Raw genomic sequence first — 25,813 nt, forward strand, 5'->3', positions numbered from 1 at the left:
AGTTCCACACCATATCGATAGCAGATGTAAAGAATTTATGCTAGCGAATTCAAATTTTAATTCGAAATTAAATGTATTATTCTGCCCTCTAGTCTTATTAACTCGCAAAACCTGCAATGTCTTGCTAATTGGTTGAAATCAAAGTCAACGTTTAAAATAAAAAGCAAAGCAAATGACCAATGAATTTATATTAAATAATTAATTGATTTTCCAACGTTGTTCGCCGCCCATTCATCTTATCGATATTGCCTACGATTTCCATCGAAAGATTATCATATCTAGTAGCAACTGAGCCAAGTGTTTTGTTAATTTTCTTTTTTTGTTTTTTGGTTCAGTTGCCTTAGGTCCGAAGTCGGTCGATTAGTCTCCCAAAATTTAAGTAGCAAACATTTTAGTTAATTTCTCGGCATGGACAGTACCCGGTAAGCAATAAGCCAGAATTAGCAATTCAACAAATTAGTGACAACTTTTTGTGTGTTCTCCTCGTCACGGCATTGTGCCCGCGCTCAGCAAGGCAATGGAGAAGCTGTTGGCAGAGGTCGAATGGAGCCAGGAGGGAACTGAAACCACATCCACAACCCCAACCGATACGACCACCATATTCGGCCGGAACACACCCAACCAACACAGTCCCGAGGCCCGCTCTGGCTCTAGGTTCCACATCGATGGGCAGGCCATTCTGCCGCCTCTGGTGAGTATTTACATGCATTCCGTAGGTGCGGCCCAGCTAAAGCATGACTTTACCTCATTTCAGTTGACGGAGACGAAGCGAAGCGACATACAACTATCCAAGCACATGGCTCTACAGCTGGCAAAGAAGTTCGAAACGGTCAGAGTTGTAAGTGGACAAGAGGAGAGTGAAAGCAACTCCATGGCCAAGCGGCGGGATCTGCCGGTGCTGCAGCAAACTAGAACGTACATCTTTGACCATCCACCTAGCAGTAGCAGCATGATGCTACAGCGTCCCAAGTCGCTTGGACTTGATGGACAGGATGCCAGCATACCCACCATTCAGGTGAATCCGCCCACGCCTCAGCAGCAAGAGGCTCTGAAGTCGCTGGGCGGCTCCGTGCTGACGGTGCATCAGCGCAAGTTGAACAATATAACAAATCGCATTCTGCACTTTGAGCGGGCAGGCCTGGGCAGGATGCTTCCACCTGCTATCGAGGCGCTGCCATCAACGTCCAACGAGCCCGCCACTCTGGTATGGCAGGGCCAGCAGACACTGGACACGAGTGCGAAGCCCTCGCTGACGCAGACCCCGTCGAGTCATACAGTCAAATTGAATGCCGACAGAGCCGGTGCTGGTGTCTGCCCCGTTCAACGTTCCCGATCGTTCACCCTGGAGGAGCCATCCCAGGTGCTGGTGGAGCACATGCAGCGCAAGGCGGATGCGGAGGCACGAGAGCGGGAGCGGGAACTGGCGCACTTTCAGCGGGAGACGGTTGAGTCGAAGGCAAAGCGTGTGAGCCGCAGTCCCAAGAGCCGCAGCAGCCCACGCATCAGCCTGTGTCCCGTCAAACCGAAACAACAACAGGAGCAGCAACCAGAAGCACGCCAGCCGGTGGAAGTGGAGCTGAACATGGACCAAGAAATCGAACTCATGATCGAGCGCACCCTCAAAGAGCACAAGCTGGACCATGCCGGCCAAGTCGATGGGCTAAGAAACCATCTGCGGACACACAGAGATCGATTCAATCAGCTCGTGCAGTACCAGCATGACGAGCGCCTGCGCATGCAGGGAAAGTTTGATCGCCAGCAGAAGTTCCTCATCAATCAGATTTGTGCGGAAATAGACTTGTCCGTGCATCGCGATGGCCTGTCCAAGCAGCTGTCGGATTACACCAGCACCCGGTCTCCGGAGCAGCAGCAGGCCGAGGAGCCCATCAGCACCACAAGTGGTGGCAGCTGCCCGTCCCCCAGCCACACCATTACCATCTCATCCACACTGCCCGCGTCGCCGCGCAGCCCAGACGACTCATACTATTCCATACCCACGCCGGACAGCTGCATACCCGCGCCGCCTCCGCCACAGCAGTCCTCACGCAAGTGCCTCTTCGGGTTGGACGTGGGGCCTGCCAAGACTTTCAGTCTAAGCTCCGACTTCGAGCCGCAGCCACTCTCTGGCACTAATGCGGCGAGCACGCCACGCTCCGGCCAGATGCCGCTGCGCAACAGCAGCCTGAGCAACAGCAAGCGTCCAGCAGCCAAGGCGCTGGCACCCAAAGCCCGGGCTGCATCTATGCCCCAGAAGAGCAACAACGGCAGAGCAAATTCAGCAGCGGTCTCAACCAAAACTACAGTCCAGCGCGTCGTGGGTGGCGGCGGAGGAAGTAACGGCCGTGCTGCTCTCAAGAAGACTCCACCAGGCAGCAGCAATGGAGCCGCAAACGTGACTCGCCGTCTGCCCAGTCGTGGTCCAACCCAGCAGCAGGGAAGTCCATCGAAAGCCAGGAAGACAACTTCAACGCCCATGCGCGGACGCAATGTGAGTTTACAGAAGAAGACGTAGAAGAGAATTGCAAATTAGTTGGCCCTGGGAGTCGGACCGAACCGAACCGCACTGCAACTGAATCTAATCTCTATTTCTGGCACTCACCTCCTTCCTCTCTTTCTAACAACTTGCTCTTTAATCGATACTCTTTCGCATGCAGCGCTGGGCGGGCGAGAAGCCATAAGAAATAGCGGTAAACCAAGAGACCAAACCACGTGCCTTAACAAGTACTGCCGAGAACCAAAAGGGAACAAACAAAATTCTGATCTAACCCCCACAACACATTTGGTGGCACTAACTAGCAAAAATTACTAACCAATAAATAGTATCAATCTCTAAAACGATCAATGAGGCGCCTAAGTAGCTAGCAAATTTAATTTTTTTACACCAACCCCCCCAACCATTTTGTATAGGAGCAGGAGGCTGCGGCAAGTCGCATCAATGCCGGTGTGCGGGGCTATCTCGTGCGCCGTCTCTTTCGCACAGAGCAAGTGCAGCGTGTGGTCCAAACCATACGGGATACCCTCATCTTTGTGCTCAATCTGCATCTGGAGATGGTCGGCACCAGTCTGGACGAGGAGGAGCACGGCAACATACGCCTGAAGGCGCGTCTACTGCAGCAGGTTGGAAATTTCCATTTTCTCACTTTTATTTCTTGAACTTTCTCAACTCTCTTTGGCACTTTTTCAGCTCTGCTCGGCCAGCCGCACGCTCCACTTGATATTCTTCCAGACGAGCGTCAAAGAGCGCATGGAGATAATATCGAGGGACCGCAAACGCATTCGAACCAAGCTGCTGGCCATGCACCTAAAGCAGCGCTGAGAATGGTAAATCCATCTCGTACGTTAAATCATTTAAATTTACAAACAAAATCTCTCTTCTCAGCTGCTTTGTTGCTTTGAAGCTTTCGCTGGCCGCCAAACGTTGTGGAACGATACGGCACTGAAAGCTTTTGCCTCCCTGACTGCCTACCCACCACCGCAGAACAAAGCCATGCGCTGAATTCGCTTGAAAAGCTTACCACCACTTGTCAAAACATTTGGCATCGAGCGGACGTCGTGTGTGCGTGCAAAATTGTATTTAAATATTATTTTTTAATTCCCCGCAGCCGCCTGCAACACACATTTGTCTCACCACTACACCCCGCCGACCCACATGCTTGTGCGCGGTGCGGCTTTCCAGCAGTAGTAATAAAATCGTTAATAAAGTCACAAAAAAACGCGAATCTTTCGTAACTTGAGTGAATCAAAACCAACAAATGCAACAAAAAAAAGAAATAGAGCAAAAAGAACCGATTCTATTCTAGAAAATCGAAGGCCAAACAGAGAGGAGAGTGGACTTATATTATTTTTGTGTGAAAATAAACTATAAAATGAACAACAAATTAAACGAGAGAAGCGAAGCAGAAGCAGAAGATTATTAATAAGAATACAAAATACATTATAACACGCGACAAGTGCGTGTGTCTGTGTGTGAGTGCATGCATGAGAGCTCTGCCTGCCCAGAGTGCGTGTGTGTTTGTGTGCCTTCGTGGGAGCTGCTCTCCGAGAGATTCTGAGTGCGTGGGTGCGTTGTGTGTGGTCCTCTGCGTTGCAGGCAGAAGCAGCAACATTGTTTTCCTTGTCTAACCAAAACGCCAACGCACTAACACCAACACTAAACGCTTCATCATGTCCTACACGGAGTTGGAGTCGGGATACCAGGACTTGCGTCAATCGAGCCAATGCAGCGCTGCTGCAGCAGAGGCAGCACACTATAAAAAGCACGCTGTCCCGGAGCAGCAACAACAGTCGCAAAAGCCGACGCAACAGCAGCACCACAATTTACAGTCATCAGCGACAGAGCAGCAGCAGCAAACGCATCAGCAGCAGCATCGCGTGGGCTTCTATTTGGGTCAGGACATAAATGTATGCGCTTTTCTTTAATTCATAGTGACACAATACACTATATCCCAATTGTTATTTTTTTGAATGCTTTGCATTGCTATGTATGTTCATGTGTGTGTAGAAGTTGACCCTGAATCTGTTTGAGTTTGCTGCAGCAGCAGCAGCTTCCTCTTCTTCTTTCTTCTTCATGAAACAGCTGACTGGTCAATGTCAATGTCAAAAGCTTCCTCGCTCTCGGAGGGCCACTCTCACATGCCCCACTTTTCCTCTGACTTTCTCTCTCTCTCTCTCTTTCTCTGGTTGTGTGTGGGTGCGTGGTCTGCTTGAGCATATTTTATCCTTCTCCCTCTCAACAGTTCTAATAATGGGAAATAGCTTCGAAAAGTTTGCGGGCAGCGGAGGAGGAAGGAATGATTATACTAGAGGAGCTGTCAGCAGCAGCAGCCGTAGGTGCAGCCTGCGTCGTCGTGGCTGGAGAAGGCAGCGTCACTGCCCAGCGGCAGAAACGTCAGACGAAGGGAGTGCAGCTACGTCCGTGCAAACAGCAGGAGCCCAGTCGGAGGGACAGAGACGTTGTCTGACGCATGTAAATTCAACTCCAAATTTAGGTGGTGCGTTTGTGTGTGCTCTGTGTGTGTTTGTGTGCGTGTTTGTGGGTTAATTTTATCTCTGCTTCTTTCTCCCTTACCCCAATCTTCTGCGACGTCACCAGAGACAGACGTAGACGTCAGCGACTTGCCGATGGAGCCTCGCTCCTCTTCGTTTTCCCATCCGGTGAATTTTAATTATTTTCTTTTCGTTTCGGTTTAATTTCCCCCGCCCATTCACGCGACTCGCATCGGTGGCAGACACACATACTATCGAATTGTAACAGAATTTGGTAAACAATTGCCGTCTAGCATAGACAACACAAACTGCATCGTGCACACATACACAACATTTCATCTACTCATAAACGAATGTAACGGTACAGCTCTTACGGTAACTGTGCAAAAAGGAAATTTTGTGTGTACACGATATGTTGTGCTTGTAAGAAAAGAGTTCGAGTAGTTTTGCGGTGAATGTGCGTAACAGCCAGAAGAAAGCGTTACCGATCCCAGAACGTATTTTTGGGCAGCATCCAGCAGGCCATGTCCGTCCATCGTCCATCGTCCATCGTCCGTCATTCTGTGCCTCTTGATGTACTCGTAGAACTCGGGAAAAGGCTAAAGCAACTTCAATTGGTTACCACACTTTTTGTGATTCAGCAAACTAAAATTGCATCAAAGTCGAAAGTGCGCACTGACTTTGGATTTATTTTCAACTGTCTACCAATGGGAGTTGTGTGAATGGAACCCCCATTAAAATATAGAAACGTTGTTGAACAATTTAATTTTTAACCGCGTCCTTATCTCTTATCTGCTATTCCGTTTTCTTTATATTTACATACGTTTTTACGTTCTTTGTTTTGGGCTTGCGTTTTACATTTAAACCGCTTTTGGCTGCTTTATTTTTTGTTTATTTGTTTTCGCTTTCCTTCGGTAATCCCATATTGTCCAGGAGTATCCAGCAGTCCGCTTGTCTGTTCGACAAACCATTTAAATAATTCATTAATTACAACTAATTTAAGCAAACTCTTGAACATAAAGTCTGCCAAAGATTACTGCAAGGGTATCTCACACTTCGGATCCCGATGCTTGCGTTACTTTACAGTTTTATATTTGTTACATTTTCCATTGCGTTTCGATTGTTTGCTCTAGTGGCTGGGCTGGGCTGGGCTGGCGCTTCGAGACCTAATTAACTCGTGTTATTATGCATTAATTAATTATCTCGTTATTTGTTCAATTCGCTTGTTTGCCTTTTTGCTTGCTGGATTTTGGTTCTGATCTCTTTGGGTCTGTGTGCTGGCCAGTGCAGATCCCAGTTGTGGTCCAACCTTTACATAGAGCTGTAGCCGCTCGCTGCCTCTTAGTATTTTTACACGCTTTCCCTTACCGGTTCGATTTTTGGGGTAAGCTTTTAATAAATTGTATCCTAAGTTCCTGAAAATCATTAAAGAAATTTAAAAAAGTGCGTAGATTCGCCAGAAAAGAATCCAAATCTATTAAACATTTTATTTATTGCTAATTTTCCTACAAATTCTGCAGCCATTTCTCGGAGGCGCGAAATGCCTCAATGTTTGTGTATGAATTTTACACAAAATGATTTTCTTCAGAAGCCCCAAAAGCAGGCTCCAAAACGAAACAAATCCTAGCCACTTTTTTGTGTCAATGTAAATTTAGTTTTTACATTTACTTGTCAAAGTGGCGGCACCGGTAAACGGTAACCGGTAACCGGTAAATTCGTGCCGAGTGATGTTGAGCGCGCACACTGAGAGCGAGCTTTGAAAGCTCATCGCAGCACAGGCAACAAAAGATCAGCTCTGGTTTCATCGATCAAGCATGATGTGATTTAGTTGAATAGTTGAGAATGCGGGTAATGGTTTAATGAACTAAGGTTATATGTTTGAAAAGATTCTTGAGCTCAGCTTCGTTTTTAAATTACAATATGGATAGCCCATGCAGATATTTGGAAAGAGCTAAAGCTGCTTGTGGGCGCAGCTGTGTGGAGAGAGGGAGTGGGAATGCAATTGTACTGTAGATGCTAGATGATCAATGATAGAACATATTTTTCCATTTTAATTATTCCTACTGCTCGTGTCTAAGCTAATTCCATGTATGTATTAGGAATCCCCCTTTTTCTGAGGTCTCTGTCTTTTAAGGGCATGATTTTTGGTTGAATCTCTCTCTCTCTCTCTCTCATGTAACTTTGAAGGCTGACACCTCGTGGCTTGAGGCTTAGTCATGAAATGAAAATTAGTCTGGTTATTAGTCTGAAACTCAAAGGGAATAGGGGTATATTAGGTTCGTATAGATGTAAAGACCATAAAGTACGTAAATATATTCCTGAGCAACCGATTTATGGTACTTTGATACCAGAGAAGATCAATAGGAGACATAGCGGTTAATGTAACCAAAGAGAGAGAGAGAGAGAGAGCTGAAAGAGGAGTCAGAGAGAGGTGGATAGGTGATAAACCGCGTGCAGAAATATAATTAATAATTTGTATATTTCCTAAGATTTAACTACGGGGTATCAAAGTGTCTGGCAGCTGTCGAAGTTATAGCTTTTTACTATGTGTACTCGTAGTATCTCATTTTACGCACACACAAATGGCGACTTTAGCTGAGCAATTTTGTTGGGTGGGAGATTCTCTGTTCTTCAAGCACTTCTTATCACCTGGCACTGAAATTCTTATCGTATTTTTGCTTCTCTTTGCTCACGCTCACGGGTTACGTTGTCGTTGTCGTTTCACCGTTTTACTCTTTGTCCAGTGTCCACTGTTCGCTTCGTTTGTTGTTCATTTACTCTCTGTGCAGTTAAGTTAAGTTGTTGTGTCAACAATGGAAACGACAAACACAACAACAAAAGCAACAACAACGACAACAGTATGGCGAAACAATTACACAAAGAGAGCGACAGCGACAACAGCTGACGCCTCTCTCTCTCTCTCTCTATCTTCGCTGTGTGCTTTGGCCTCTCTTTTGGCTGCTCTGCGAGTGAGTGGGCGCGCAGGCCAATTGGCATACTCCGTGACCTCACCCCTCCCTCCCTCTATCGCTCCACGCTGATCCGTGCGATGCGATACGATCCAATGAGATTTACTGTACGAGCCACTCACGTCAGTTGATTGCCGTACACGGAACACGGAACAGTTCGCGACCCCCCGTCCAGCGCTTGCTGCGCTTTGAATTGTTTTCGGAATTTGTTTGCTCTGGCACGTACCGCACCGCTTGAGTGGCAACCACGACATGGAATGGACCTGGCTCAAGGACTGGTGGCGCCTCAAAAAGCTACGCTCGCGCCACCAGCGACACAAGAAGAAACTCGAGGCAGCAGCGGCGGCGGCAGCGAGTGCCGCTGTAAGCACAGCCGCCGTCTTGCCCGGCTCGGAGCCAGTGGCTGGTGGCGAGGATCGTCGCGCCAGTCGCCGTCACAGCCTGGAGGCGATCCCAGGTGGGGAGTCGGGGCATGCACAGCGACGTGGACGTGTCCGGGATCGACTGCGACGCAACCGTTTGCTCGAGTGTCAGCGGCGTAGCCACAGCGCCGGCGTTCACGCCAGGCAGCTGGACAAGGGTGCGGCAGCGGCTGATGCTGAGGATGATGGGGAATATGGACCCTTCAATGTCAGCGACTACGAGGACTATGGACCGAGTCATGGCAGCGATGGCGAGAGCGATGACTTTTGCTACTGCGACATCTGTCTGAATGTAGGTCTCATGGGTCTCCCCCACAACTCCCCCACTTACCGGTTACCGGTTACCGGTTACCCGATATCCGTCTGCCAGACAAAAAGACGTTAATGAATGAGTGGCTGAGGAGGGGGCTTCAATTTGCTAATTGAAATGTTGTTTCGTTGACAGTTGGAACTGGTTTATTTGCTTAAGAATTTAGTCTACGCCCAGTGAGAGTAACGGCCCGAGTTGCTGGCAAATTGTTAAACCTTTTGATGAAAGGTTTGCTTTAGCTTTATGTCGAAACTCTCATGGTAAAAACAACCTTAAAAGTCGATTCGAAAGCTGTTTGATTCTACTGTCAACAATCTCGATTCGAACACACATGTACAACAATAAACAAATAATTGTGAAAGAGCAGTGAGCGAGCCAACGAGCAAAGAGATATCCCTGCAGGTGCGCTCAGCAGGGAGAACCAAAGCAACAGCCTGCCTGTCCCTCCGCCCTGTTTTGTTCCTTGTTCTTTGCTGAGAAATGTAAGGCTAACAAATCCAATAATCCACACTCGTTTCCTTGTACATTCAAAGGGCGACACGGACTTTGGGGAAAGCAATGACGGCATGGACTCGGACACGAGCACCTCCTCCAGCAACAGCAAGCAGGTTATGGTCGGCATTTGTGCCATGGCCAAGAAGACACAGTCCAAGCCAATGAAGGAGATTCTCACACGACTGGGCGAGTTTGAGTTCATCAAACTGGTGACATTCGAGGAGAATGTGATATTGCGGGAGCCGGTCCAGAACTGGCCCACCTGCGACTGTCTGGTGTCGTTCCACTCGAAGGGCTTCCCCCTGGAGAAGGCCATCGAGTACGCACAGCTGCGCAATCCGTTTGTGCTCAACAATCTGCACATGCAGTACGACATACAGGACAGGCGACGTGTCTATGCCATACTCGAGAAGGAGGGCATCGAGATACCTCGCTATGCGGTCCTCGATCGCGACTCACCCGATCCCAAGCGTGAGTATCATGAACAGCCTCAAATATTCCTGCTAATTCTTACATCTCTCTCTCTCTCTCTCTCTATCATTGCGATAGATCACGAGCTTATCGAGTCGGAGGATCATGTGGAGGTCAATGGGATAACGTTCAACAAGCCGTTCGTGGAGAAGCCCGTCTCAGCGGAGGATCACAATATCTACATCTATTACCCAACGTCGGCGGGAGGCGGAAGTCAGCGTTTGTTTCGTAAGATCGGCAGTAGGAGCAGTGTCTATTCGCCGGAGTCGCGTGTGCGCAAGACGGGCTCGTTTATCTACGAGGACTTCATGCCCACCGATGGTATGCAACTTGCTCTCTATGCTCCCATGCTCTATGCAGCTGTAGGTACTACCCGAGATCCTGACATCCCCGCTCCCGAAATCCCCCAACAATCCTCTAGCCCTGTCTACCATCCCGACACGTTATGGCTGCCTGTTCTCGTTCAAGGCTTTTGTTTGGCTAGCTTAATCCCCACTCCCCTCCAGCTTAACAACTCATTTGACCATTGTCTTGCGTCTTGCCACTCGTTAACTGCCACTCGCCACTCGTCACTCGCCGTTCCCCCTTCTCGCCGCACGCCGCTCTGTTCAGCTCTGTTCAGCTCTGTTCAGCACTGTTCAGCTCATCATACTGGCCGCCAGTCGAACGCACTGAATCCAGCATTACCTTTACAACTTAGTGTACTTTTCAGGCACCGACGTGAAGGTCTACACCGTGGGACCCGACTACGCCCACGCAGAGGCACGCAAGAGTCCCGCGCTGGATGGCAAAGTGGAGCGCGACAGCGAGGGCAAAGAGATCCGCTACCCGGTGATCCTCAATCACTCCGAGAAGCTCATTTCACGCAAAGTGTGCCTGGCCTTCAAGCAAACCGTCTGCGGCTTCGATCTCCTGCGTGCCAATGGCAAGAGCTACGTGTGCGATGTGAACGGCTTCAGTTTCGTGAAGAATTCGAACAAGTATTACGATGATTGCGCCAAGATCTTGGGCAACATGATACTCAGGGAGCTGACGCCAACGCTGCACATACCCTGGTCGGTGCCTTTCCAACTGGATGATCCACCCATTGTGCCCACCACCTTTGGCAAAATGATGGAGCTGCGCTGTGTGGTGGCAGTGATACGACACGGAGATCGCACGCCCAAGCAGAAGATGAAGGTCGAAGTGCGGCATCCAAAGTGAGTACAGGCTGTCCAACTAGCCATCGACTCTGGTCTAATTCATTTGCCCATTCATTGTGCAGATTCTTTGAGATATTCGAAAAATACGATGGCTACAAGCTGGGCCATGTGAAGCTGAAGCGACCCAAGCAGCTGCAGGAGATCCTTGACATTGCCCGCTTCCTGCTCAGCGAGATTCACACGAAGGCGCACGCCGAGATCGAGGAGAAGGAGAGCAAGCTGGAGCAGCTGAAGAACGTGCTCGAGATGTACGGCCACTTTTCGGGCATCAATCGTAAGGTGCAGATGAAGTACCAGCCCAAGGGACGACCACGCGGCTCCAGCTCCGACGATAGCAAGTCCCAGCTGAACAGCGGCAATCCCAGCAAACGCGGCGAAGCAAACCCGCCAGCGGCATCAGCCGCCGAACCATCGCTGGTTCTCATCCTCAAATGGGGTGGCGAGCTAACGCCTGCCGGACGCATCCAAGCCGAGGAGCTGGGTCGCATTTTTCGCTGCATGTATCCCGGTGGTCAGGGACGTTCCGATTACTCGGGCACCCAGGGATTGGGTCTGCTGCGGTAGGCAATTTGGTGACCGTTTTTTGTTTGCTCTCTTAATCGATACTTTGTCTGCCAGCTTACACTCAACGTTTCGGCACGATCTGAAGATCTATGCCTCGGATGAGGGTCGTGTGCAGATGACAGCGGCTGCCTTTGCCAAGGGTCTGCTGGCGCTCGAGGGTGAGCTGACGCCCATTCTGGTGCAGATGGTAAAAAGCGCCAACACAAATGGGCTGCTGGACAACGATTGTGATTCCAGCAAGTATCAGAATCGGTGAGTAAAATGCTTCAAGCTGATCTGCGGGCTAATCTCTCAGAGATCCTCTGTGATTGTACACCAACAGCGCCAAGGGTCGCCTGCACGAGCTGATGCAAAATGATCGCGAGTTCACCAAGGAGGATCGTGAGCACATCAATCCGTGCAACAGCAAATCGATCACGCAGGCGCTGGACTTTGTCAAGAATCCCGTGGACTGCTGTCACCATGTGCATCTGCTGATCCGGGAACTGCTGCACATAATCAGCATCAAGAAGGATGATCCCAAGACCAAGGATGCCATACTGTACCATGGCGAGACGTGGGACCTGATGCGCTGCCGCTGGGAGAAGATCGAGAAGGACTTCAGCACCAAATCGAATCTGTTTGACATCTCGAAGATACCGGATATCTATGACTGCATTAAGTACGATCTGCAGCACAATCAGCACACATTGCAGTACGATCAGGCCGAGGAGCTGTACATCTATGCCAAGAATCTGGCCGACATTGTTATACCGCAGGAGTATGGGCTGACGCCGCAGGAGAAGCTGGCCATTGGGCAGGGCATTTGTTCGCCGCTGCTGCGCAAGATCAAGGGCGATCTGCAGCGGAATATCGATGAGGTGGAGGATGAGTTTATGAATCGCCTGAATCCACACTATAGCCACGGTGTGGCCAGTCCCCAGCGTCATGTGCGCACTCGTTTGTACTTCACCAGCGAGTCCCATGTCCACTCGCTGCTTACCGTCCTCCGATACGGCGGACTGCTCAATGTCGTCACCGACGAGCAATGGCGTCGCGCCATGGACTACATTTCGATGGTTTCTGAGCTGAATTACATGTCACAGATTGTCATTATGCTGTACGAGGATCCCACCAAGGATCCCACATCCGAGGAACGATTCCACGTCGAGCTGCACTTCAGTCCGGGCGTCAACTGTTGCGTGCAGAAGAATCTGCCACCAGGGCCCGGCTTTCGGCCACACTCTCACGGCGACAATGCCTGCAACGTGAGCCAGCAGTCATCGGACGAGGCAAATCCCGCACGCATCGAGGAGGAGAACGACAACAACTCGGGCGAGGAGCAAAACACCAAAAAGTCAGGGGTTAGTTGAGTCATTTTACGGTATAAATCTTGCAGTGGTGTCAGGGAACTGCTGTCCGTTCAGCTGTCCGTTCAGCTGTCCGCAAATTGCTAATTCCCGTTCCACCCCAATCTCCCTTAGAGCTGCGAGGAGCACATCTCTGGCACTGGCTCCAGCAGCAATGTCTTCAATGCTGGCTTCAATCGGCTGGAGCTGCGCACAAAGCATCTCAAATCGAAGCCCATACCCATTGGATCGCATCACACGGTAAGCGGGCACGAGGCAATGGATCTGGCCAAGCGGCTCAACGAGGAGCTTGCCTCCCAGCAGCATCAGCTCAGCCATCACCAGCAGCAACAGCAACAGCAGCAGCAGCAGCAGCAGCAACAGCAGCAGAGCCAAGGCCAGAGCCAGAGTCAGAGCCAGCAGCAACAATTGCGGCCCATCAGTCCCGATATGCGGGCCGTGAGTCCGGATTGTGAGCCGCGTTCCCGTAGCTTTGAGCAGCGTCCCACATCCGGCAGTTGTTGCAAGCAGACGGGTATGTATATCTGGCGGAATGTTGCTCCTGAATGTGTGTGTGAGGGAGTGTGTGTTTGCGCTTGCAACCGCCTAAGCTGCCGAAGCGCCAAAGCGAAGCCTGGGGCTTCCCCGTTCTCTTACTACTTTTCCTTCAAACTAAACACGGGGTTGAGTTTTGTATGTTTTCGTTTTGCAACACTTATCTATCAACACTTCATTAACGGATTGGCCAGTTGCGAGTTTTGATCACATTTCGATTGCGGCTCAGCCTATAACCTGGAAGGGGACTTTAAGCGGTGGAAGATTAGGCAAGGATTCGACTCATTGGGGGTGGGCACGCAAATAGATCTGCTAGTGAACATAACCCACAAACATTGAGGAGCATTCATCTGTACATCGGTCAAACTTTGTACCCGTAGATCTATCCTTTCACGCCACACTATCATCCACATCCATTGTACAAATCACCCATCATCCATACACCATCGAACTGCATTCATTCAACAGCTTTAAAGTTATTGTTTTATTGTCCGATTTTGATGGGGAATATGTGCACATATAATTGTGATTTAGTTCTTGCGGGATTTTTCCATACTGATCTTCCTACCAGGTTATACCATCTTCGGCTGTTCCGAAGCAGCTTTTCACTTAACTTTCAAGTTTTGCCTTTGCATTTTGATTTCATTCATTTTGTGGTGTCTTCATTTGGGTTTGTAGCATGTTTTGTACCTCTTTTGTTGTATGCCCTCGTTCCCTCGAAACCTGGAAAATTCCCCAGTCAACCCATCCATGTCCAGAACCCTACCATAGTTTATGCCGAATTTTTTCTCTGTATATGTCTGTACCTGTATCTGTATTTGTATCTTAATTGATTCCCATTTTTACAAGTATCTTTAGATAAAGTGCCGCTACATTGTATCTCTCTCTCTCTCGCTCTCTTGCTATTTCGAATGGTAAACGAAAGATGTTTTGTTCCCTCTTATTTTTGGATATGTAGAAAAAAGAGCAACAAGGAATTGCCCATATTTTGTTTGTAGCCTTCTCCCACGAGCTGTGCCCAACATTTTTGGTTTTCAATTTTTCTGTTTCACAACGTTGTGTCGACTGATTTTGTACTTAATCATGTGGGACGATCGATGAGATGATAACCATACGAGACACGATCACACATTCAATCCACATCGACATCCACACCAAAGCAAACATCTCGTCCTCTCCCGATCTCCCGATCACCCGATCTCTCGCAAGCTCACTCTCAAATTCACTCTGTCTCGCTCTCAAACTCAAACTCAAACTCACTCTCTTTCTCTCGTTCGTTCTCTACTTTCTACATGAGAAAAACGGAAAATCTATAAGCATCTGGCCGCGGAATCCCGTGTACTTGGCAATGCTGGTCACACTGCCACACTGGTCACTCTGGCGCGGCCTCGTCCTCGTCCTCGTCCACACACAACCAACAAAACCACAAACAAAATCCTCTGCCGGCAGCTGGGCCCCGGGAAGTGCTTTCGAAACATTTCCAAACAAAGGACTTGGAACTGCCTTCGGAACTACATTTGTCGGGCTCCAGCTGCAGAATGGTCACACTCTCTTTTTTTATTATCCCCCCTCCTGCTCTCCACCTACTCTTTCTGTAGCTTTCTTTGTGTACATAACACCTGTGTATGTATCTCTGTTTCTGGTTATTTGTCTGTCTCTTCCTCTGTGCCACCCAACCAACCCCCCGTCTCTCTTTGTCCCCGTCTTGGTCTTCGTGCATGAAAAGCGAACAGTTGAAAGGAAGAACAAAAAAATAAGAAGAAAACTTTGTACAGTTATTGTCTGTGTCTGTTCGTTGCTCGTTGTTGTTGTTTGCAGAACCCTAACCCATAGCCCGTACGTACAATCCAAATCCTAACCCAACACAAACACACAGACACACACACACCGAATACCCAAATACGCCCACGCACGCTCGTACACAAAGACCTAACGGGACTCTCGCCTCAAGACTAAAACGAAAGCAACAAAAAAAAGAACAAACACACACACACACAAACACAAGCTTAGCCTCAACCGCCTGCTACCTGCGCCGCCACACACAAGCTGCCTGAAGAGCCCGCCTGCAGCTGCCTGCAGTGAAAGCTTGAAAGCTTTGAGCTTTTGAAATGTTCTTGCCAGAAAGTGTTTATGCCGTGATCAGTGATGCTCGCAAACTAAAGCAGAGTACGGCAGCAGCAACCAAATATAAATTCCTCATATTTCGATCAATTGAAGTCTCAAATATGAGCAGCCTTCTCTTGCAAGCGTTCCTTTGTTTCCTTTCCTTTTTGTTTGGCTTGTTTTCAAATTGATTTTCTTCCATTAAGCATTTTGTCTATTCGTTCCTCCAACTTGTTGAGTATCTCGGCTAATGACTTTTCTATTTGTACACCCACAACACATACTCCGACACACACGAACACACGAACACACACCAACACGTGGCTGACTTTCGATGGACGGAACAACCCAATCATTCGTACTAACTCTTCATTATCCAATACCCTACGGAGAAGCCACAGCTCCTGCGTCAAGTTTCGGAGAGATAGATCATGCCCGGGTGGGCATCGGAGAAGGAGCGCCCAAGGGGGGCAGTCGCACGGCCTTCCAGATCCGCGTCACGGACAGTCTGTCCTTCTTTAAGATCGACTCCTCAACGAACGAGCTGCCCCTGTCTGACATTGATTTCTCCTTGAACCCGGGCACACCCCAGTGCGGCCCGTCCACCCACAAGCGACTTCACGTGCTGACCATGGGGCGCATGGAGAGCTACGATGAGCCGGATGACCTGCAGTCGGGTCGCGAGGTGCCGCAGCACCTGCAGCACTTGCCCCAGATCTCGCCCATGGCCACCAATGAGCGTCCGCTCAGCTGCAACTGCACCAGCTCGTCGGCTCTGGCGCTCCATGCCCAGGCCCACTCGCACTCGAAGAGTCTGATGGATCTGGGACAGACTGTGAGCAGCTCCGAGGTGGCACACAGCACGGGGACGGGCAACGAGCGAGCAGATGCCCTCGAAGTCGGTGGCAGCAGCTTTGACGATGATTTTCAGCTCTCCAGCTCGGCTCCGGCCTGCCTCATGACCGTTCCATACGGACGGCGACCTTCTGATCCGACAGCCCTTTCGCCCATGAGCCATGCCACCACCTCGCCCACCGCCTCCACCCTGAGGCTGTGCAAGCGCATGGAGGAGACCCATCCTACCAAGGCACCGATAGCTTTAGTCGATAGTTCAGTCTCCAGTGGTGGACACCGCAAGGCCACCAGTCACTCGTGTGGCCAGCTCTCGGTGATGCCCAGTTCGGCGATGGTGCTGCCAGAGAATCCCTTTCGTTTTGCGGCCTGCTCGGTGGCAGCACCGCCCGGCGGTTGTTTTGTGAGCTGCTTCGAGCCCATAGCCGAGAATGTCACACAGAACCTGAATCCCATACCCACACCCACACCCGATCCTGAACCTGAACCCATAGCAGCAGTAAGCAGTGAAGTGGCACAGCCACAGGCTTTGGTGGTTTACAATCTGCCAACTTTGCTGGTTACTGCCACAGCCAGCCGAACAGAACTTATGCCAATAGCAGCACCGACAATTACACCAACACTAGCTACAACAACAACAACAACAACAACAACAATAACTTTGTTCAATAATAATACAGCAACAATGTCTTCTAATCAAACATTTACTAACCAATTCAAATCGATCGATCCTTCCTCCTCCTCTGACGCACACCAACACCAACACCAACAACAACAACAACAACAACAACAACAACACCAACATGAATACGAAACAACAACACCAATACCAATAACAACTTCAACAACAATTACACCAATCACCAATCAATCAATCATTCAACATAATGACACCAATACAAATACCAACAAAACCACCGATACAAACACAACAACAACAACAACAACTACCACCACGACCACAACCACCCCGTCTTGTTGTACCAATACCATCGCCACAGATAGCACAGTTTCGGTATCGGTATCGGCCTCGGCCTCATCGGCCAACTCGTCAACATCATCGCGTCGCCAAAGACACAGTATTGCCGGCCAGATGTCCTATATGAAAATGTTGGGTTTCGGTGGTTTTAGCAAAAAGATGGCCACCAGCGCTAATAGCCTTTTCAGCACGGCAGTGATAAGCGGCAGCTCATCTGCCCCAAATCTGCGAGACATGATACCGGTCTCGTCTTCCGGTGAGTACACAACACATACAGTAGTCCTAAGCCTTAAAGAGTACCGTCTACAGTTGGGTTTATCATTGGTAAAGCTCAGCTGGGAGTCTCAAATGATGCAAAGCCCTTCATGGGCTTGCATTGAGCGCACACAACTAATGAAGGTCTTGCAAAAAGGGGGAATATTAAAGCAAGGCAATGCCAAACCAGCAACAATTATTTGCATATCTCGTATGCTCTGAGAACCAGCAGCAAAGTACACCAACGGGTGGGTAAATTAAGAACACATCATTCCAACACATGTGTGCAGTTCTTGGTGCAAAATTGAGGCACTTTTGGTTCACTTCAAGCCAGCAGATGCTGGTGCAGATAATAATTCGAGATCCTCTTTCTCCCACCCTTTAGAGTCCTCTAATTGGATTGTCTTTCGGTTGGAATACACTTATTTTTGTATGCCTCAAGAATCCCTTTACTGCGGCGGACTCTGATTTTAATATTAAGTTTTTCATTTCATTTCCTTTTATTTTGTTTATTTTATTTTGTCCTTCCTCCATGTTGAATAAATATTTGTAATGATATTTCTTTCTCTTTCGACAACCAACTGGGTATCGTGCAGGATTTGGCGATGTGCCACCAATACGACCGCTGGAAACCCTTCACAATGCTCTATCGCTGCGCAAGTTGGATTGCTTCTTGCAGGACATGATCCTGGCGCAGATATTCAAGACACCAACGGGCTCTCCGCCGCGCGCCTTTGACCATGGCGCCATGCCTGGCGTCTCCTCAATGGCACTCGCTGCACATGTGGATGACGCCGCTGCAGGCATCGTCGGCGCTGGCGACAACCCGGGCACTCCGACGGGTGTAATGGTGAAAATGGGTCAGTCGCCACTGAGTGTCACCTTCCAAGGATGCAGCAGCGATACGAATTCGATGAACAACCCCTCAGAAGGACGTCACAGTCTGGGCACACCCAGACTTCACTCGGAAGAGCAGAACAAAGATCAGCCCCGCACGTTTTCGGCCGCCAAGAAAGAACGTAAGTCCAAACGAAAAGGATTCTGAAGGGATCCCGTAAAATATATCTATAAGAAAATTTCCCACTTTGATTTTTGGCATGAACTATTTTTGGTTAAAGCAACGAAATCCTAAAGCACTCTCACTCGTTTGATTCGATTAAAGTTTTAAATTATTTTCTTTGAACATTTGTTTCTTAACTCTGATTATTTGTTTGTTGTAATGAAGAGGGACCAAATGATGTCCGAGAACAGTGAAATATTTTCCAATAAACTTCAGCTGTAACTCTTTGAGGTCTAAGAGGATAAACTTTCATTTGCCTGGATCAAAATGAGGCACCTCTGAGGTGCCTCATTCAACGAGTATCGAGAGTACCAACGAATGAAACTAGAACTTCAATTTACCCTGCCAAATTTTGCCTTTTCATTTGAATTGAGTTACTTATGAATTCTTTTTGTTTTTAATATTTTTTTCAGTGGATTGAATTGAGCCAAGCATTTAGAGTAAATGCAGGAAACATTTTGTTTTTACCACTTAAACATTTTACTTTTATTGTGCTATGTCTATGAACGATTGAGGCAATTCAATATATAGATAAATGCAACATACAACACACAACATCTACATGGGTGGATATAGTTATTTTTTTTGGTCATTTTTGTTTTGATTTCAATTATTTCTCACTTGCCTCCACAGCAACCATTTCTCACTCGCTCCTATTTCCTTTCCATGTTCTCGATCTACTTTTCTTCACTCGCTGTATGATTACTGTACCACTCGTCACTCATTCTGCACTCGTTTATTCTTTCTTTTGTAGCTCTTTTGTTGTCATTTCCAACTCGTTCACTTTTCAATCACTTTCAATCCTTTCGCATTCCTCACTCGATTTTGTTCAACTAAAAACTTTCACCATTTGGGTAACCCACAAAAGAAATTTGGCAGCAGCAGCAGGAGAGCCTTCAGGCGGACGAGGAACCACAATCCGAGCTGGAACTGAAGCAGCTTCTATTGTGAGAATAAGTTTGCTCTTTGTCCCGCCTTCCTTAATGGTTTCGTTCCCCTCTTCACACAGCGATCACTTTTCCACTCCCATCACACCGTGTGCGGAGCTGGAGGGACCCACGCCAGATATCTACCTGAACGTAAGTGAACAGACGTCCGGCGAGGGGCTCTTCTTCGGCTTATCCGGGGAGCCGGACAACGCCCTCAACTGCCTCACTCCCGTGAGCTTCGGCCAGGATCTGGACCTGAGCATGGTGGCAAACAGGGGCTCCATGACGCTCTCCATGGATGTGAGTTGGTTATTCCTTTTCCGTCCTGTCAGCCATTAACAGCATTTCCCTGTAGGGCTTCGAGGATGACGAGGATGCTACCCTTTCGGCAGCCACGACTCCATCGCTGCCAGCAGATGGGGAGCCAAATCTGGCGATTTGCCACTGCTGCCCCAGCCACGACGAGCCACCGCCCGATGTGGCCAGCGATGATCCTCGCTTCGGTTTCTCCCTGCCCGTTCACATCCAGCAGCCGTCGCCGGAGCACACTCGTCCGCCCGTGCGCCGCTCACACGATCCCGTCTCGCCGCGCATCCAGAAGCAGATCAGCGTCTTCGAGGGCACAGCGCAGGTGGACAAGGACGGAGCGGCATTGCATGCCTCCATCAATCTGCCGGCTGCCGCCCAGCAGCTGCGACAGGATGCCCGACTGCGCAAGTTCGAGAATCTCACACAGTCCACATCCAACTCGAACTTTCCCTTTGAGAGCAACACCCTGAAGCGGGTGCCCATGCAGGCCACGGGTGACTATGAGAACGTCTCGCACACCCAGAGTTGCATCAACCTGAAGAGCACCAGTGGATCACCGCAGCACCAGAAGGGCACAGGAGCTGGAACTGGAGCTGGAACTGGAGCCGGACCTGGCGCTGGCGCTGGCGCTGGCGCTGGAGCGGGTGCAGCAACAGACAGGGATCGGTTACGTGGAGGCGGCGCAGGACACTTTGGGCGACTGCCCAGCGCTCTGTCTGCCTGCCATTCAACCTCGGCTTCGCCCTCACCATCACCATCACCATCCCCTCGTCCGGGGGCATTGATCGTGAAGGAGCGGTTCATAGAACCACCCAAGCGGGGCATTGTCCGGGGCTATCACCCCAAGACTCAGTCCATGGATGCGGACTTTTTGTTCAACGAGTTCCTGCTGGTGCCGGCCAATGCGCCCGCCAATCTATCGTTCGATTGCAGCGACACCGAGCTCGATATCGATACCGATACCGATAACGATATTGGTGCCGCTACCGATGTTGGAGCCGTTGCAGGTGGCAAAGCCGATCACGCGGTTCGCGACAATGACGAGCAACCCTCGACATCGTCCAGAAGGAATCCTTAGCTCTCAACTCTCAACTCTCAGCACTCGCGTTCGCGTTCGCACTTGCAGCCTCACTAAACTTTTAAGCTAAATATTTATTTCGTTATCGACACACTCTTTAATCTTAATTGTACTTGTTGTTGTTGTTGGGCCAAGCAAATAAAACTAAGAGGCAAATTATTCACAAATTACAAACAAAATTAACCAAAAAGAGTGCCCTAACCGATTCGATTTGAACAGCTTAGAAGTATTTTAATTTTAGCTTCTGGATCGAACATTTATATGCCGAAGAAAAGAGTCTTTTTCAGGATAGTGCGTGGATTTCGATTAAACAGCCCAAATAAGGTCTGTAAATTGTCTGTTGAACAACAAGCTGATTACAGTTCGAGTTGGGTCATCGTTGATCTACACTTGGGATTACTCAACTCAACTCAACTCGAGACCATAATCAGCCAAACATCAGCAAGTGGACAGATGCTTGATGATGATGATGATGCCATGCTAATGACGCCGCCGGGTGAGTGAAAGTGCCGGCCAAGACACCCGCCGATTAGCTGCCAATGACCGAGAGAGAGAGAGAGAGAGAGAGAGACGCAGGCCAGAATGCGTCTCACACCAGTCAGGGCAGCAGTCGTTTTCACTTGTCAGCCTCGATCCACATTCGATTGCCATTGCAAATTCTAAATTGCGTATGTCAGACACGTTCCACTACGCACAACACAACACAGCACCCACTGATGGCCATGGGGTTCCACAGGCTGGTGGGATGGGATGGTGTGGGAGGGAGAATGGGAGTGGGAGTGGAAGTGGAAAAGACAAATGCGACTGCAGGCAGCGCTGCGCTTGTTTCACGCTCATTCACTCTCCCTCTCCACTCTCCCTCTCTGTACGCCTGAGTAATGACGCGCGACGCTTTGAATGCTAGATGATGATTGAGAGATCTTGCAGCTAGATTCTGAAGCCTACACGCAGCAAAAAGAGATTGTGGAACAGACCATAGCAGATAGAGCTTCAAGTTAAATAAATGCTCGATGATAGCTAAACCCTGTTAAGAGCAGAAATCAGCCTGCATTTGGTGGCTGTCAAATGAACGATGCAAATGCATAAACATTCTCATTATGTATTCACATATGTAAATATATTTGTGGGTGTATCCGCAGGTTCCGTTGGAGCATCTCAGCCAGAAACAGCCACAAAAAAACCAGCCATAAATTACAATTTCCACTCAATTTAGTTTTTGGTTAATTTTGCACGCGCGCCAAAGCTTAAGAAGTAGGTGAAGTATGCAAAGAAGGGTGAGAGAAAAAGCGCGCGCCATAGAAAGAGAGAGAGAGTAAGAGAGTGAGCGAGGGACTATTCAAACTGTAATAAGAGCAAAAGTGTGGGCATCCCACACACTCACGTGCGTTGCACACACTCGTGGCGATGCCAATAGGCACACCAATAAGAACTTGAGGTGATTTACCAAATTAGGGAATGATTTCATACACGATAGTAAATATATTAATCTTGGCTTTATATGTTCCTTAAATAATTTAAATGGAAATGGTATTGGAGTTGCAAGTGCTTCGCTTGTTTGCAGAAGGTACGCTTAGGCATCGTGCGCGTACCTATTATTTTGACCGTGGCTGTTTTGCATAGACCGCCAGGCCATTAGCTGTGCGCTGTTTGGCATTTAGTTGGGTGCGGGAGCAGCATTTGCATGCGGGAGCAGCAGGTGGGAGCGGGAGCGTTGGCAGCGTCGGCAGCGTCGGCGTTCGCTGCGGTTGCTGATGCGGGTGCAGGTGCGGACAGCTGGCTACCTGGCTACCAGCTAGCCATAACCGCAAAAGTTTCGCCTCTGGGGAAAGTTCTAAAGAGGCGAGAGTGTGACCCTTATTTCGCTTTTGTTTTTTGCTTTTGCCAATTTATTCAAATGCCCTGGCTAATCGAATGCACAGCCAACGAACATAGTTATACTTGTAGTTTTAGAAAATGTACATTCCAAAAGCTTCCAGCCAAGCCAGGAAATTGTTGTGGAATTTTTGGAACGCTGTAAGTGTCTGCTAAATGGATGGCCCTTCCATTTAGCTATTGCCTGTTCCTTCTCATCTTCAGCTCGCCAGCGATTCGGGGATCTTGAAGGTGCGTTTTCGTTACGTACAGCGTAAGTAAGGCCATGCTGTGATGCAAATGTCGGCGCAGGCAGCGCTTGCAAAACGCACAGAATTTTTGTTCCTAGATTCAGGATTAACGAATGCAAAGCGAAATCAATTGTTGTTTTTTTTTTCAATTTCTTGTTTGCCTTTTGTTATTTTGTTGAGCATTTCTTTTTGTTGTTTTTTTGGCAGTGAATATTCATGGAGTCAGCTGCCGAAATATTTGCATAATAGAAAATGCTTAAACATTGCTTTTGTCATCTTTTTCTTTGTTGGCAGAATAAACATAAGCAACAACAAAAGAGACAACTTTTTGGCAGAGAGACCGATCCGATCCGATCAGAGCCGAACCGAACCGATCCGCTGCGATCCGATCCGGGGTGGCTCGACAGCTTCACTTTCTTTTTCACTTCGGCTCGAGTCAGAAATGTTGTTTTTTCTTCTCCATCTCCTTCTTCTTCTTCTTTTCTTCTTTCTTTCTTACTTTCTGCCGCTGCTGCGGCTGCGGCTGCGTCGATGCGTCGATGGGTGCGCTGCCTGATGATGGCCGCTGTCGTTGATGTGGTCGTCGCCGGTAAATGCTTTTCATTTTACGAACAACCAGAGGGCGTCATCCACAGCTAAAGCTATGGAGTCAACTCCCCATCCTGTTCGTATGGTGATTGCTCATTAATCTTCAGTCAAATCCGCCAGGGCACTCTATTGTTTAGCTAATTACGCAGTTTTTGGTAGGGGGATTTGGGGGATTGGCAGTTAGGAGCGGCAGTAGAGATCAAGACGGACATTGCAAATTACAAACACACACACACTCATAAGAGAGTGATGGAGAGTGAAAAAAGATTCAAAGAGGAAAAAAGTCGTTAACTCGAAATTGTTTTTAACTCTCTTTTCCTCCTCTCCAGCTGCGTGGCCAAGAAATTTATGAAAGAATTCCGTATTCCGTCCAATGGAGAGTGAAAGCAGACGGCAAAAATGTTCAAGTTTCTTCGGCAGGTGGCAGGGGCAGATCATTGACTTTGTCTGTGTGGCTTGTCTCCCTCTTCCTCTCCCTCTAACTCTCTTGCTCTCTTTCAGTGTGTGTGTGTGTGTGTGTTGGCAGATTTTTGGGCTCGGCTTGATCCGCAGATTGAACTTGTTTCTCGATCGACATCGCTGGAGTACTCAGCTCAGCTCTTTACCTAAGTAACGTGTATGGCTTCTGGTTTCTGTTTGAATCCGAGTAGTCTATCCCTTAAACCACTTCGAATATCACTTCTAATCTAATCTAAACCATGCTTGTGCCCATTTCTTAGCCCATTAAACTAGCATTCATTTTTCTTCCCCCTCTGTAACTATCCACTTCTGCTCGTGCATATTTATGCTCACTTATAACCATTTGCAATCCATACTGCACGTATCCCCGTATCCATCCTGCTTATCATGCCTTTAGCCTTTCGCAATTTGCTCAGCGATTTATGAGCGCGCCGCCGTCAAACGAAAATGAAAACGAGCACAAAACGAAAGACTTAAGGCGCAAACTTGTCGCAGTTGCAGCAGCCACAGCGGCAGGTTGCAACTTACATAAAGCAAGTGCCACAGTCAGCGGGGGGAACAACTAAAAAAAATAAACAAACAACCAAACAAAAAAAGTAAAAGACAGCCCCAAACAAGTGAAAAACCAGTCATGAAGTGCCCAAGCAGCCAGGAGTATTTTTTTGTTGTTCAGCAATTTTTGAAACATTTTTGCTGCTTTGTGTTTTTCTTTTGTTTGTTGTTTGTGAGCTTGCAGATTTTATTTGGTTGTGGGAGCAGAGAGATTGCCTCCTCCAGCTGCAGCTTCTACCCGATACGAACTTCACATAGGAACATCCAGAAGGAAGCATTTTTTTGACCGCTCGGGTCTTTAAGATCAGCAGTAAGCCACTCCCGATGCTCAAACCATCTGCTCTCATTACTGTTAGCTGCCAATTACATTAACAATAGAGGAACCGCAGCAAAAACAGTTCAAGTGCAATCCATTTGGCAGGCATTTATTTATTAATTTACTTAAACGATAACTGCTTCTGGTTCGAGTTCCTTTGATTGTTTCGGGCCACAAATGTTTGTGCGTTCTTGGCTCTATGACTGTAATTTTATTGCCTGCCTGCGCCTGCTGCCTGCTGCTGCCACTTGTTGCTGTTGCTTTCACAAAAAATACGCACCAACTGAACGCTCTATTTAAGACTTTTTACTGCCAAATGGTCTGTGGCTGGGATGGGTGTTGGAGCCCCAAAAGTGCTCAAAAAAAACTTTTAATTGTTGCTGCTGGTTGCTGGTGGCTGCTTCGGCGTTCGTTTTATTTTATATGGCCTATAATTTGGTAATTTCCTTTTGGTTTTTTTTTGTGGCCTTATCTTTGCGGAGCTTTTTTGTGGGCTGGTGCTGCCGTTAAGCACTTGCAATGCAACCGTTAAGCGTCTTATTCATTTACATACACATCAAAAATATATATTTATATTTATAATCCCAGAAATACTTGCCGCTTACATAAACAGGCCATTAGTGGCCAAAAAGTGACACAAGATACAAAGTAAATACAAAAAATAAACCATCGAAAGACAAGCAAAATAAAAGATTCTCTAGTCACGTCGGGCACTCGCCTAAGTGTCAAAGAAAAAAACCAAAAAAATAATCCAATCCAAACTGAACGAACAGCCCAAGGCGAAGGCATTGAGTTCTGTTTTATGGGAATTCGATTAACATAAGTTAGCACTGCAACAGCCATAGAGACTGCAAATGTACAAATGTATGTAAGTATGTACATCAATATGTACGAGTGCGTCCAACATTTGGGTTGGGGAGAACAAGTTT

General features: G+C 48.3%; 2 protein-coding genes across 10 annotated transcripts; both read left to right on the plus strand.

Annotated features, from left to right (window-relative positions):
• Positions 1-265: 265 nt before the first annotated feature.
• LOC117581528 lies at positions 266-3,719 on the plus strand. 3 transcript variants are annotated; one of them, XM_034268831.1, is made up of 6 exons: positions 266-422; positions 511-691; positions 755-2,488; positions 2,908-3,117; positions 3,185-3,321; positions 3,380-3,719. In XM_034268831.1, the coding sequence occupies exons 1-5, from the start codon at positions 409-411 to the stop codon at positions 3,314-3,316; spliced, it is 2,271 nt and encodes a 756-aa protein (XP_034124722.1). In that variant the 5' UTR covers positions 266-408; the 3' UTR covers positions 3,317-3,321; positions 3,380-3,719. The 3 variants fall into 3 exon arrangements, with proteins under 3 accessions (XP_034124722.1, XP_034124723.1, XP_034124724.1); XM_034268832.1 differs by having other exon boundaries at positions 2,911-3,117; XM_034268833.1 differs by lacking the exons at positions 2,908-3,117; positions 3,185-3,321; positions 3,380-3,719 and adding an exon at positions 2,655-2,802.
• A 145-nt stretch (positions 3,720-3,864) lies between these two features.
• LOC117581527 (inositol hexakisphosphate and diphosphoinositol-pentakisphosphate kinase) lies at positions 3,865-21,090 on the plus strand. Of its 7 annotated transcripts, none has more exons than XM_034268825.1 (14): positions 4,730-4,991; positions 5,093-5,154; positions 9,221-9,653; positions 9,732-9,974; positions 10,354-10,852; positions 10,918-11,415; positions 11,474-11,671; positions 11,742-12,762; positions 12,883-13,282; positions 17,259-17,492; positions 18,088-18,510; positions 19,420-19,498; positions 19,561-19,780; positions 19,836-21,090. In XM_034268825.1, the coding sequence occupies exons 1-14, from the start codon at positions 4,745-4,747 to the stop codon at positions 20,865-20,867; spliced, it is 5,589 nt and encodes a 1,862-aa protein (XP_034124716.1). In that variant the 5' UTR covers positions 4,730-4,744; the 3' UTR covers positions 20,868-21,090. The 7 variants fall into 7 exon arrangements, with proteins under 7 accessions (XP_034124718.1, XP_034124719.1, XP_034124716.1 ...); XM_034268824.1 differs by lacking the exons at positions 4,730-4,991; positions 5,093-5,154 and adding exons at positions 8,079-8,669; positions 15,801-17,011 and having other exon boundaries at positions 17,051-17,492; XM_034268827.1 differs by lacking the exons at positions 4,730-4,991; positions 5,093-5,154 and adding an exon at positions 3,865-4,401.
• Positions 21,091-25,813: the final 4,723 nt, after the last annotated feature.

The sequence above is a fragment of the Drosophila guanche genome, unplaced genomic scaffold (genome assembly GCF_900245975.1).
Source record: "Drosophila guanche unplaced genomic scaffold, DGUA_6, whole genome shotgun sequence".
Taxonomy (NCBI): domain Eukaryota; kingdom Metazoa; phylum Arthropoda; class Insecta; order Diptera; family Drosophilidae; genus Drosophila; species Drosophila guanche.

Bases quoted from the DNA above. Each gene is read 5' to 3' on its own strand.
- LOC117581527 (XM_034268824.1), top strand. From the start codon at position 8,208: ATGGAATGGACCTGGCTCAAGGACTGGTGGCGCCTCAAAAAGCTACGC. The intron at 9,975-10,353 runs GTATGCAACTTG...TTTACAACTTAG, and splicing joins GGACTTCATGCCCACCGATG to TGTACTTTTCAGGCACCGAC. The intron at 11,416-11,473 runs GTAGGCAATTTG...TTTGTCTGCCAG, and splicing joins CAGGGATTGGGTCTGCTGCG to CTTACACTCAACGTTTCGGC.
- LOC117581528 (XM_034268831.1), top strand. The intron at 2,489-2,907 runs GTGAGTTTACAG...CATTTTGTATAG, and splicing joins CGCCCATGCGCGGACGCAAT to GAGCAGGAGGCTGCGGCAAG. The intron at 3,118-3,184 runs GTTGGAAATTTC...GCACTTTTTCAG, and splicing joins AGGCGCGTCTACTGCAGCAG to CTCTGCTCGGCCAGCCGCAC.